Below are 14,014 nucleotides of genomic sequence, written 5' to 3' on the forward strand. Positions count from 1 at the left end.
GCGGCAGTTTTAAAGAAATCTGTAAAAATGGCCATATAGCCCATGATGGGCATACACTATGAAATAATACATCATGTTGTATATGTAGCTTTTTATTATTTATCTCCCTTAACAAGCTCACAGAGTGAGGGAGTGGTTAAGGTGCTTAAGGAGAAAGGGTGTTGTTTACACAAAACCCAAGGTGTCAAGGTAACTGCAGATCAACAGGAGCTGGGGTGGTGGAGGCCCCAGTCATCCCAGGAGGGCCAGCTCCAGTTTTGCAGATTATTGCAGATTCCCATGATGCACTGCTGTGCTCTGCTGTCAGGGGCCTGGCAGCTGAGTGTGGTAATGGTCCCTCTGTGGATTATGAGCTCATGCCACAGTGATGTCTCCAAAGATCTTGGTCTTTTCTTTTAGCTACATAGGAACACCTGTATACTGAGGACCCATTTTGAAAGCATTTTTATGAAATGAAGGAAAACAGAAAAGGGACAAAAATAAGGGACATTTTCACCAAGTTAAAATCACCAATGTAAGAATTTCCAGTACTTTCAATGATAGTATTCTGCTTACTAACTATATCTCTTTTTGCCATTACAACACGATGAAAGGAAGTAAATTAAATTACATTCAAACAATGAACTGTTGACGTCACTATAATGTGATTTTCCTTTGCAATATAGACTCTAATGCACAAGCTCAATATGTTAGATTCAATTCACTTTGATCATCCACTACCTTCATTATCAGTTAAATCAAAAAGACAAAGCTAAGGGCCAGGCTGCTGTCATGTTCATAATTTTCTTGTCTGGTAATCATGCATTCTGAGTGCAGGGGCAGGTGGATAGCATTTGCATTCGGTCTTTGTACTAATTAAGGCTTTTGTTCTGTATGAATCTGTGCAGTTCCCTCTGCTCCTTTAAGTGATTGGGCTCTGTCCTTTGTTGGTTGTTGGCGTGCTGAATGTGTTCTCACCGTGAGCCAATCCACTGATTTGAATTTCTATTCCATATGTGTGTGCGCATGGGCGCGGCTGGTCTTTTCCATGATTGAGCACTGCTCTTCCGTAGATGTGTGCGCGTGGGCGCGGCTGGTCTTTTCTGTAACTGAGCACTGCTCTCTGTAGGTAGGTGTGAGCGCACGAGCTGCGGCTGGTCTTTTCTGTAACTGAGCACTGCTCTCTGTAGGTGTGAGCGCACGAGCTGCGGCTGGTCTTTTCTGTAACTGAGCACTGCTCTCTGTAGGTAGGTGTGAGCGCACAAGCTGCGGCTGGTCTTTTCTGTAACTGAGCACTGCTCTCTGTAGGTAGGTGTGAGCGCACGAGCTGCGACTGGTCTTTTCTGTAACTGAGCACTGCTCTCTGTAGGTAGGTGTGAGCGCACAAGCTGCGGCTGGTCTTTTCTGTAACTGAGCACTGCTCTCTGTAGGTGTGAGCGCACGGGCTGCGGCTGGTCTTTTCTGTAACTGAGCACTGCTCTCTGTAGGTGTGAGCGCACGAGCTGCGACTGGTCTTTTCTGTAACTGAGCACTGCTCTCTGTAGGTGTGAGCGCACGAGCTGCGGCTGGTCTTTTCTGTAACTGAGCACTGCTCTCTGTAGGTGTGAGCGCACGAGCTGCGGCTGGTCTTTTCTGTAACTGAGCACTGCTCTCTGTAGGTGTGAGCGCACGAGCTGCGGCTGGTCTTTTCTGTAACTGAGCACTGCTCTCTGTAGGTGTGAGCGCACGGGCTGCGACTGGTCTTTTCTGTAACTGAGCACTGCTCTCTGTAGGTGTGAGCGCACGAGCTGCGGCTGGTCTTTTCTGTAACTGAGCACTGCTCTCTGTAGGTAGGTGTGAGCGCACGGGCTGCGACTGGTCTTTTCTGCGATCGCGTCATGGGGTCCCGGTGTGAAGCGGAGGAAATTCGACACGGGTCTCCCTCGTCATTAAACGCGTACACCTTGTTATCATGAATTATGCAAGGGCCGATTTAGCCCTTTTGAACCGCAAAACAACAGCTGCAGGGACACTGACAGCGCGAGCAGTGTGTCAGCGGAGACGCAAAAAAGCAGCACCGCACTCAGGAGGGGGATCCTAATTGATGTGCATATCACAGCGTCTCTCCTTTACGCAGGTGCACGCGCGCATGGGGTTCAAAGGCACCTTGGGGCAGGCTTCCCAACAGCAAGAGTGACCTTTTTCCTGCTGCATTAGTCTCCTGCACATTAGTGCTTTATAGTACACCTTGTATTTAGAGCACCGCAGACAGCTACACCTGTGACAAATGTGGTGTGCCTGGCAGCGTTTTTATTGGTCTGAGGCTACTAAAATATAGACCCTGTTACTGCCATTTTACGGCACTGTTTCTCAGCTCTCTTCCTCCCTCCCATTGCGGCAAATAAAACCGACTGAATGCAGCCCAGACTGTACGGAGAGTAATTAACAAGAGGAGGGCTGTAATTTAACTGCTTTAGGTGTTCCCTTTCTCCTGGCATTGTCGGCTCATGAAAAGTTGGAGGCTCTTTAGCATACGGGCAGACAAGAGTACGGAGATAAAAGGCCGAGAGAGCAACTCCACATCGTTCACCATGACTCAAGATCAGGCACTACCACTCATGACAGTTCAGCACTATTCACCATCAGTCACCACCATTCCCAACGGTAGCCATCACACATCATCATTCACTGCTGATGGAGCAGGCTGTGGGGTGGACTGCAGCAGGAGGGACTAATGAACCGCTGATTCCCATCCATTTCAAAGGCGCTGCTTTGCATCTCTTAATGCGGATCAGGATGAAATCAGCGTCCAGCTCGCGCTCACGGTTTGATTCCTGGAAGCGGTCGTCAAGGCGGAGGAGTGCCACTGAGGTGCGGGGGCTAATTTCATCAGGTCCATTGTGGAGGGGCTCAGCAAACAGATGGTGTGATTGTTTTACCTCATCACCTGGGCTCAGCCTCAGGCCAAATCTACTTTTATATACAATGGTATCAATTATTAAAGAAAAGATTGGAGCGCTCTGTAGGTTCTCCTCTTTATAAACCCTTTTGTAGTAGAGCATTTCTGCTTATGAGTGATAGGTATAAATGAATACGAAATAAACATGTTTCATGTTGCAAATACAATAGATCTAATTTGCATATATTATCTTGAGGCGAATTTGGGAGAGCGTTCATCTTAGGTATGCCTCTTTTCAAAATCAGCAGAGACATAAAAAAGATGAATTATGTGGTGGGCAATTCACTTTCATTGGTGGATGTGATGAGCAATATCATTCCACCATCCAAAATTTAGATTAAAAATTTGCATTGCATTGGTGCAGGGACTATATACCATCATGCATTTTTCTCCAGTTTGGATGGCTTTACCTTCCCCACTATACTGCATTCAACATTCATAACAGATTCTTGGACACTACCGCCTCCTCTATTTAGTTGCAAGTTCTATACTATTAGATGTAAGTCTAATGAATATTCCAAGAGTATTGTGCTCCATATCAGGAAGTTTAATGAAAGTGCCGTGACCATAAATCAAGGCAAGAATGCAAAACACCTGTCACATTTGCATACATCACATAATCAAGCAATTGATTGAGAGTTATAGATAACCTTTTTACCAGCAGGACAATGAAATATGAAGTCAATATTAGTCATTGATCCGCATGGTGGCTTTCACTGAAGCCCCCCGGGAAAGCACATTTGCCTCATGAACACACCTGTAGTGAAATTATTTCAGCCTAGGGAAACTGACATTGATATTTTGTTTCCAAATAAAATGATGAATTGGCATATGACCTTTTTGGTGTGGCAGGTTTTGGTATCATGGGGGTTGGGGGGGGGGAGCTGCCAGAATTTCTAGAACATCAGTAGCTCACACAGATTGGTTGCATGGTTTGGTCAAAGGCAATATTTTGCTCTCAGCTGCAGCTAACACAGAACTTGGCCTGGGCAGGTGGTATTAGCTGGTTTTAATTCATCCATAGTGTAGATCTGCTTTTTCAGGTCAGGCAAACACAGGCTGCTAAACAGCCATCACGCCTGAGCTCCACTGTTGTCTCACCACGAGAGCAGATCTCCCTTCTGAAAGGCGACTGCTGAGCCCGTTTTTCCGCAGACCCGCAGAGACAGAGCCACAATCAGCTGCCTCATTGGCCATGCTGAGCCCCAGCCAGCTGTGTCACCCTGGTCACAGCGGCAGACACACGCGTCTGACGCTCACACAAACAGCCGTCTGCACAACGCGTCCTCTCTCCGCGCTTGCGGAGAGAGAGCCTCCTCCCTTTCCCCCTTCTTCCGTCGGCTTGAACGACGCAACCATTTGAAAGAAAATGCCCGTCTTCAGATGCATCGAAGGAATTCAGATCAATATTTGTAGCCAGTGCATGTTAAGATATTTTTTTCTTGATTTTAAAGGATAACTGATGTCTGTGCTCAGAGACAGCCATGCTTTGTCATAGGGTAACCACCGAGCACTTCAATCAAAAACAGTACAAGTATTTGCTGCCTATGTTTATATCTTTAGTATTACATTATTTATGTTCTTAAGAGACATCCTGATGCCTGGGCTTTCACTTTTACAAATCTTTCATTTATATGTGGTCCTTTACTGAACATTCACTTTGATCAATAGCACTGTCCCACCCAGATAAGGTATAATCATCTGATCACAAAACTACCCCCTTCACCCCCGCTTCATACAGATGACCTGCTACTGCCAATAGTCAATTTGGCAGTACACACTCACAACCTTGTCACTTTTTTTTCACTAAAATATATGAATTCCTTATGGGTGTCCGTACCATTGATTGTGCAATGTAAACCTTCTCTTGTGTCACACAGGATCTCAGCTCAACGTCATTGGAAAAGGGGTACAATGCAATGGTAGCTGCATAAACACTATCCTACGGTTCAGTGGTGACTATGCCCTTTGATGCAATTTATTATGAAAACAGTGTGACCTAATAACAGGTAATAACTTATTTGAGCAGAGTGGACAACCATGTGAAGTCTTGGCATATATCCACAGATATCATATGGAGACTTTAATCAGCACATGACACCTGGAGTTCATTTAGCTTTTAACAGCTGCAGCTGCTGGCAAAGGAGCTTCCTTTTGTCTCTGTGTTTGTGTGGGTTAGCCTTATACTGCCCCACCCCCACCCTCTGAGATTGCTTTTATTATTATTGTTTGACTAAGCCATGGTGAAACGCTAATAGCCCACTGAATCCAACCAGCAAATAAGTGTCAGGAGTCCACATATCCCCATCAATTCAGTGGTGGGATAGCACACTTATATGAGATGCTTGGTTCTGTCTAATTGAGTGCTACAGTTCAGGTTATGGTTCATGCTTTCTGTTAGATTTATTTTCTTAACAGATGGGCAGAGAATTGTGTCAATTTTGCTGCAAATTAGCCACTGTTCTTGTGATACAGTTGCTGCGGTGTGACTTATACCTACAGGCAGATAATAAAGACTACAGTTGACAAATTGAAAGGTATTACTGCCAAAAATCTCATTCTGTCTGGTATAAAGAATATACATTTATACTCTAACTCTTTACACACATTCTAACTCTAATACATGAAAGAGTGAGAATTACTTTCTCAGTGTCATAAAGCATTACTGAGTGAAGGAGTCCTTAGAAAACCCAGCTTCCCCATCTGGCTGATCTCAGGACAGATAACCGAGGAGACCAGGGGTCATTCTTTCTGGACACACACACCCCACCCCACCCCCTAGGGACAGACCTATGCGGGAGCTAAAAAACCTTCCATTATATTGATTCAGGTCCATCTGGCCTGCTCTAGGTCCTCCTTAGCCATAGTGTTCACACAATAAAAGTCCAAATGTCTGTTTGTTTGGAGATAAGGTGATGAATATTTTCACCATTTCCACCACCCAGGTGGAGCTCCCAAAATACAGTTTGAAAGTTGCAAAATTATTACACGGTACTTTTTTACAGCCTGAAGGTCTACATGAACATCTCCCTTTGAGAAAAAATGAAAGGGAAATGAGCAGTCCAAGTGTATTTGTTACAGGTCTTTCTGTACTTGGATGTGAAAATTGTGGGACTGTCAGAGTTAATGTAGGTGATATGTCTGCTGTTAAGCACCTCGGTATTAAAGGCCCAAAATGGCCTCCATTCCTTATAGGGAGGGCTTCCTGTTATCGAGCTCCTATTAACACAGCGGAGAGACATACATTCACTGCCATTCCCAGGACATATTGATGGATGGCATCCTTCAGTTTGTTTGCTCTGTTTAATGTATTAACCATTTGAATTACATTTGTATTGACTGAAAGCACCTATTCAACTGTTTGCTAATACACCTAGTACAAAACATTGCTTTGTATGGACGTTTTTACAAAAATTATACCACAGTGCAATATGGGAGAACCAGAAACTCTAACTGTTATGAATCAATGTCTATTTCATGGGTAAAATGTATGATGTCTTGAAAAATACATTCCATCTGAGATTAGGGGCTCTGGTGGGTTAAAACGACAGTTTCTGAAAGCAGGATCCAGAGGAATATAGCTTTACCATAATTAGATTAATCTCAAAGAGAATTTACTTCTCTCTGCATTGATCCCTGCACATTGCAAACCAAAGACCAACAGGGTACATACACACATCCATAGATCTGTAACAGTTTTTTTTTTCTGATTTCCTGTGTCTATCTTTTTGTTCTTTCTAATCCAGAGATTACCAAATTTAAGACTGTGACTCAGGTCTTTTGTGAAGTGTTCCATCTATGGTTCTGCAATATGGAAGCAAACTGCAATACACACCCATGGATAACTGTCCGTTATGGATAACTGCAATTATAACACACACAGTCTACCTGTGTATCTATATTTAGATATTCATTGAATAACTTCATGTATCATGCACTTTATTCTATGAATCTGACCATCAACAATCATTCTCCTTAACTACCGTCGATGTTATACAGGTCTGGCCCTGCATGCTATTCCAAGTGGCCTAACATGAAGGGTAATGATGTATGTTCCTTTAAATACAGGCCGGCTACTAGTAGTATTAGTTGTCATAGTAGGAATAGAAGTAGCTGAAGTACAAGGAATATTAAGAGTCATGCTACTACTTCTAACATGTCTACTCCTACTATGACTACTACTACTATAATAATAATAATAATAATAATAATAATAATAATGATGATGATGTAACGATTAGAGATGTTCTTGCTTGACAGATTTACACTATTCGCACGAGGGCAGAAGGATGCTAATCCGCCTAAAGCCACTACTTCAGCAAGCGCCACCTAATGGGTACCACTGTTAGAGGCTACTAATGAGATGCACAAACATACAGAAAAAGATAGGTCATTCTGGACTCTACTAGAGTAAAATGGGACCTACAGCCTGTGGTATGTTATATTTGTGATATGAAAAGTCCAAAAATGTAGCAACTGACTTACAACGTTCTATTAAGCGTGAACAATTCACGCAGTCATTGGATTCATTCAACAACTGGGTTCATTTCGGGGATTACGAAACGTAGGCTACATATCTTGTGACAACGAGGGGGAATCTACTTTTGTTGTTCTTCTAGATTCAAACATATTTCACCTTTTGTGTCTGACCATTAATGTCACCTTGGGAAATTGGAGCTGAACCTGTCATCTGAAGCGCAGATATATAGCGACGCATATCGCAGGTTTTGCGGTTTGTGTTCCTTGTAACCTTCGATAACAGTACACACCATTAGATTATATGAAAATCACATGACTTTGGCGAAGTCTACATGAAAACGACACTCCTTTCTTGTCGTCATTTTTATTCATCGGCCTCCCAAGAGTCACCTGCAAATGAGGTATAATAAACTGCGCCGCATGGAAAACCACGCGATGTGACTACGTGTTTTTCACACGATGTACCATCGTATGGCATCTCAGTTCTAATGTAGTATGTTTCTCAACTGACATATCTTGCGCTACTCAGATTTAGAACTCTTTAAATATTCAATGGTCTGTAGTGAACAGGTATTCTGGCGTCTAGACCCCCATGGAGCTTTAATGAAGGTGATTTCTCGATGGCCATATTTCTCGGATGTAGGCTACATATGAGCAAGCAGCGCAGGGGGGTTAAAATGGCAGTGCAGGGTAATAGATAAATTGTTCCTAGGATTACATTCAAGAAGGGTAAGGAGGCGCGTTTCATGTTTCATTAAAAACGCAGATATGCATTATAATACATATGTTTGGGAGGGGGACTTTAACCTATTTGCACTTGTCTTACCTTCTGCTGTCGCCTCGCCATATCAGTCGGTTGCTTTGCATTGAACGGGTAGGCAATGCACCTCATCACGAACACATATAGCTGCAGCTTCTTCTTTCGTTCCTCTTCCTCCCTCTGCATTTTTTCCACTTCTTCCTTTTCTTTCTCACTCACTACCGACGGACTAGGGCTGGACGGGCGGGCACTACTGCTCCGGCTACTGGGCTGTAGCCCACCGGAGCTGTCGCTGGTCCGGCTAGGAGACAGCCGAGCTCCGGCCTGCGGTGCCATCACCTCTCTGCTTTCCTCCTCTACGATCTCATCTCCTTCCTCCTCGCTGGACGATGGATCCAACATTTTGTTTTAGGAAATCTGTTCAAGCTGCAGAATACGGATGTCGATGGGTTTCAGAATCAAAAAATGGAGACGAGGAAACCAGAGTAAAAATCTGATAAACCCTGCAGCGTTGCTCTGCTGAGGCCCGTAAAAACGAGAACAAGCCCTGGCACCGATAAGCAATCCGAGCCGTTCACTTCACGGTGCAGAAATAAGAGGAAGCGATGAAACAGCGCGACTGATGATGGGGAGCCTGGTGGAGCTGTTCTCACAGACACACCAATCTCCCCCTACCGAACGAGATTGTTGCTGCTTACGTATTTTCTGTGTTTTAACTCTCCAGTCACCGTCAGGGATCTGTGAGAGGGAGATACTATGGAAAAGGGGAGGGGTGTAGGAGGAGACATTTTCAGGACCCGGGCTCGTGCATTGACTTGCTCTTCTTCCTGCTGTGATCTGTCGGTTGAGAGCGATTGATGGCCACTTCCTGTTGGGCGATGTTAGAAACGAAAGGAAACGAATTCTGCCTCATGAGCTGACCATGGTGCTGAATCCGAGTATACTGAGTCCGAGCCTTCGTCGCTTAAATGGGCATGGGTTGCACCATTTGCCTCACATTTACACCTTTCTATTCAAATTTCAGTCAGATGCCCTATTGAGTAAATTCTTTAGTATTTTTTTCTCCAAAACCTGGCATGTCAATGTCCTTACTTATCAGTATTTGTGTACCAACTCGTAACCTTATCACGTTTATGGTGCAATGTAGAGTCTAATTTCCAATCAAACTAAATAAGTTCATTTGATGAGGAGGTTCTGTGCGATGCAGTGATTGTAGAATGAGGGTTTAACTGTCATGCACCAGTACAGGGGAATTTTATCATTTTATTTTTAAATATGTAACATCAGATCACCTAATGACTGCACTATATTTACTGTATTTACTGTATTATATCATCAATGTAGTATTTACTTAGACTTAAAAATACCAGGGGGAAATTTCAATACACAATAAAATGTCTGTCACAGGAAATATATGTATTTCTTCATATACAACAATTTATGGACACAGTATTATCTTAGAAAATATATTTCCGTAGATTACCGGCATAAATCAATGTGCAGACAGCAAAACATGTCCATAGCCTATGGAGTGTGTGTAACCTTTGTACCACTCTTTTGATCTATATCAAATTTTCTGTCCAAATATAAAAAGAAACAAACTTTAATGTTGAAAGAAATCAGCACCTATATCCTTTGTTCTGGGGACAAATACAGAAACTAGTGCACAGTAAAGTATATCCTTCCTACCATTTTTGTTCATGTTACTCAAACTTAACTGCAACATCATGACACGTATGTCAGTGCTCTTTATCCTTAACTTTGAATAATGATTTTGTGCATTTTTAGAATCACTTCGGTCTCTTATGTAGTAGTTTGAATCATTAAAATGAAAGGAAAGAATCACATAATGCCCAAAAGAAACACAACACTGATTTAAATCACTAACTCATAAACCAAAGCACACTGCAGTTAGGCTTCTAGGCCTCAGTGTGGTTGCTACTGCTGTTGCTTTTCTCATGTAGCTTTTGTACATTCCATTCTTTAGGATGTTGATCAACACTAAGTGCAAATTTTAAAATACACTAATGATTCCAATGTGTGCACTGGTTATGATATCAAAGACTTTGTGGCTGAGTTTCAGCTATATTGCAATGTTTTATTCATATCAGTTGGCTTCTAGTTCTGCAGGACCATTCAGCTGTTTTTAAAGAGATGTTTTTTCACTTTATTCCAAGGCCTCCAAATGCAATTGCTAACTGTTAAAATATCAGTTTAATTATTGAGTTGAGTTGATAATACATTTCATTTAAATTGGTTGCATTATCAATATGATTATATGCTCAATACAATTCCCAAAAACATTGTTAAAACTGGAGATGGTGTAATAGAAACATTATTGACAGTAAAGAAGAGGAATGCCATTTATTTATTATTCACAATGCACATGAGAGGGAGAAGACTTACAAAGGTGATGGGCAGACATATCTCTTATTAAGTTAATTGCTTTAACTTCCACCCTTCACAAGATATTTTAAAAAGCAGAAAATTCATAAACATGCATAAACCTCTTCACATAGCAAAACACACGTTTCCAGACTCAGATGTAGCTAATGGCATAGGTAAGAAACAATAAATCAGAACCCAAGCTTTTTTGCAATATATTTGTGAAAGTAAACTGAAATTGGAACTCACAAAATAGAGCTTTCTCTTTGCAACAATCAGTGATCTTGTAAATCAGACTGGAAACTGTAAATTATCACCAAAATCAAGAGATAAATATATAATGGCATTGCACCACAATGTAAATAAAAATGATGGCAATGTTTGCTGGTGTTTTACAACAGAGCAGAGTACTATGTCATTAACTGTTATGCATTTTGGCTTTTTTTTCCACATTAGTATTTAATACTAATTATAATACTAATATAAATAGTATTGTGGAATACACTTACATGTATTTTGATTAGAAAACATGTTAACATGATGAATACATAAATAGTCAACAAGATCATGAATGGCATTTTCAAGATGAATGGTCAAAATTGTGGGGGATTAGTCATGTATTGAACATCTCTACTAGTTTAATTCTCCCAAACACTGCACTTAGTCTTACATTATTAAAATCAAGTTTTAAAAGCTCCACTTGACAAAATGATTGTTGGTGGCAGTTTTATAGTACGTGTTCCACTTGCTGTGTCTTAGCCTAGCATCCTAGCATATGAATTATTAAACATCTCTCTAATCGGGCCTGTCCTTCCCCAATAAATGCAATAATACTTCATAATAATAAGTAATACTTCACTGCATTTTTCAAACATGGAGGATACAATATTCACAAAGTAATGCACAGTGCATGGTGTAAACAGCCAGCATAATAAAATAAGGGAACACAGGAAAGTAAGATGACAAACAGAGGCAGAGGCCAACACAACAATTCCTTTCAGTATTCAAATGCAGCCAAGTTAATCTGTCACATGCATTTAAAACATAATAGTATTCAAATTAATTATCATTGCTATTATCAGTAATGACCACCTGTGCTGGTTTACAGAAGAAAATCCCCCCTTCCTTTCAAGCCTAATGGAGGAAATACAGCACATGTCTCTTGTCTCCAGATGACTTACAGGATGGAAACCTGATTTCTGCATTGTGAAGTAGTTTAATGTATGGGTATTACCCTGGACAGGATGCTAGTCCATCATAGTTTCATTGCCCTAATCCATCTCTGTAATAAAGAACACAAGCACACAGGTAAGAGGTACAATTTTTAGGAATATTGGAGGACTATAATGTGAACTGAACTCACAACCTTCAGATGTCAAGCAGATAATAACAACAAGACCACATAACCTAATGCAATAAATCAAACGCAAACAACAGTAAAAAAAAAAAAAAGACTCTGTGGTCACAGCCACTGGTTTTCTAGTCCTTGGACCAAGATGATTCAGAATCTACCATCCTCCAAAGGGTAAGCTTACCTGCAATACAGTCATACCACCAGCAGATGCCACTATAGTCGCTACAGCCTCCTTTGTAAATTCAACAGTAGATAGATAGATAGATAGATAGATAGATAGAGTACTTTATTTATCCCCAAAGGGAAATTTCAGTGTTACAGCAATTTCTCTTTAGGGATAAATAAAGTACTCTACAAAAACCTCAAAAAGAGGGCTCAACCCATATGGATGGAATTAATTTCCATTGTGCTAAACTGCATTCCCAGTTCATTCATCACCTTTCACATGAGCCTCATTTCACATGGGCAACATTATAGGGTATAGGGAGTTATGTCCTTGAACCAGTGGTCCCAGTGTCACATTGTTTCTCACTTTGGACTAGCCATTGTAAACTTTTCCATATTAATTACTTACACTCCACAAGCAAAGCATGTGAAAAAGGTATAATAATTCTATAATGTCTGTAAGTATTTTGGTTGCATTCTCCCATGAATTTAGTGGACCAAAAGAAAGGTAGAGTATGACTTGTACATTCTTGTACTGAAGGCTGAATTACATTTTCATCTAGGCTACATGCTCAATGGAAACAAGAGTTTTAATTGAGTTTTATTGTGAAAATAATCAAAAGAATTTTCAAAAAAAGAAAGAAAGAAAGGTGAAAGAAATTTTTGAGAATAAAAATCCAAAGTAGTTTTGGGTGAAGAATGATAATGTAATATAAACCTGAAACAAAGGTGTTTGCTACACTTTGGAAGTAGCCAGCTTGTGCAGATTTGTAAAATGAATTAAATGTATCATTATGCAAAGATATTTCCCTTCTCCTCAGTAAGGAACACTTTGCGGCTTGATTATCAAACATTCTCTGCCAGCCTACCAAAGCTTTTTAGCTCTGTGCTCCTGTCCTTAACATATTTTCTCTGTGTTCCAGCAGCAATGAAGAAATGCCCCCTTGAAACCAGTAGGGGCCATGCCAGGAGTGGTACAGTACTGTTATATCCATTCTGATCGGACAGGTTACAGAACATGAAAAAGAACCCAGGAGCTGCAGAGATGTGGTGAAATCCATTTTGTGAAGCTCAGAAAACATATCGGTGAGCCACCTAACTCACAAGATAAGAACTTACATGCATTGTGAAACTGCCCAGTCATCGGCAGCAGGATTGAAGTTTCACTACTCCCTTGTCATGAAGAAGAGAAGAAAAATATGTGCTGCCGCCACCAAAGCTCAGCTGTTGTTGTGAATGCATCAAGGGACAGGATTGGGGAACGACTGGAATGACCCTTTCATTTCCCTAAAAGTACCCCACTTTATTACTCCTCGAGAATACAACACCTATAACTTACTTGGATACATAAATAACTCAAAAACATTTGGTCTGTCTTTTTTTTTCCAAATTTGTACTTGTTTTTGATAGGTCTAGACAGGTATAAGAGGGAACACCATCTTAGCATTCGTTTGCCTCACAGGCTTAATAGAGTCCTAAATAGACTTTGATCTCTAATGACTAAAATGATCGCGGTTTGTTAATTAGTTACATTACTGAATTGTACCGATCTCAGTCCGCGGAGAATGAGTGTATTGATTTAACCACAATACCTCTCTTGTTAATCAATTTTGATTTTTGATGAAAATCAAAATAGCGCGGTCATTGCTCTACACACTGTTGTGTCTTGTGGACCTCAGGATACTACAAATAACGCCTTTTCCAGGAAAGGGAAACTCATCACTGGGCACAGAGTGTGTCAGACTATATCGATCGCATGTCGGGCGCACCTTCAGTTTCATGAAGACTTCAGCTGTCGAGGCAGGGAAATCGAAACTTTAGGCACAGAATCTTCAACTCGAGGTATTTTACTACGTCCTGCCCCCGCTTTCACGATACGGCCCTCCCTCTCCCCACCCCCACTCTCATTAAACTGAACCGACCGCCCAATCCCGTCGAGCGAGAGGACGTGCTA

General features: G+C 41.4%; 1 protein-coding gene across 13 annotated transcripts in view; it reads right to left on the minus strand.

Annotated features, from left to right (window-relative positions):
- The window catches only part of cadpsa (Ca2+-dependent activator protein for secretion a), a 108,575-nt gene extending 99,736 nt beyond the window's left edge, over nt 1-8,839 (minus strand). For 12 of the 13 annotated variants that reach the window (XM_036530639.1, XM_036530637.1, XM_036530633.1 and 9 more), the window contains exon 1: nt 8,223-8,839. In XM_036530639.1, coding sequence (XP_036386532.1) covers nt 8,223-8,558 — 336 coding nt within the window. In that variant the 5' untranslated portion in view covers nt 8,559-8,839. The remainder of the gene's footprint in view (nt 1-8,222) is intronic. The other variant, XM_036530630.1, reaches the window with a different exon arrangement.
- Nucleotides 8,840-14,014: the final 5,175 nt, after the last annotated feature.

This window comes from Megalops cyprinoides, chromosome 6 (assembly GCF_013368585.1).
Source record: "Megalops cyprinoides isolate fMegCyp1 chromosome 6, fMegCyp1.pri, whole genome shotgun sequence".
Lineage (NCBI taxonomy): Eukaryota > Metazoa > Chordata > Actinopteri > Elopiformes > Megalopidae > Megalops > Megalops cyprinoides.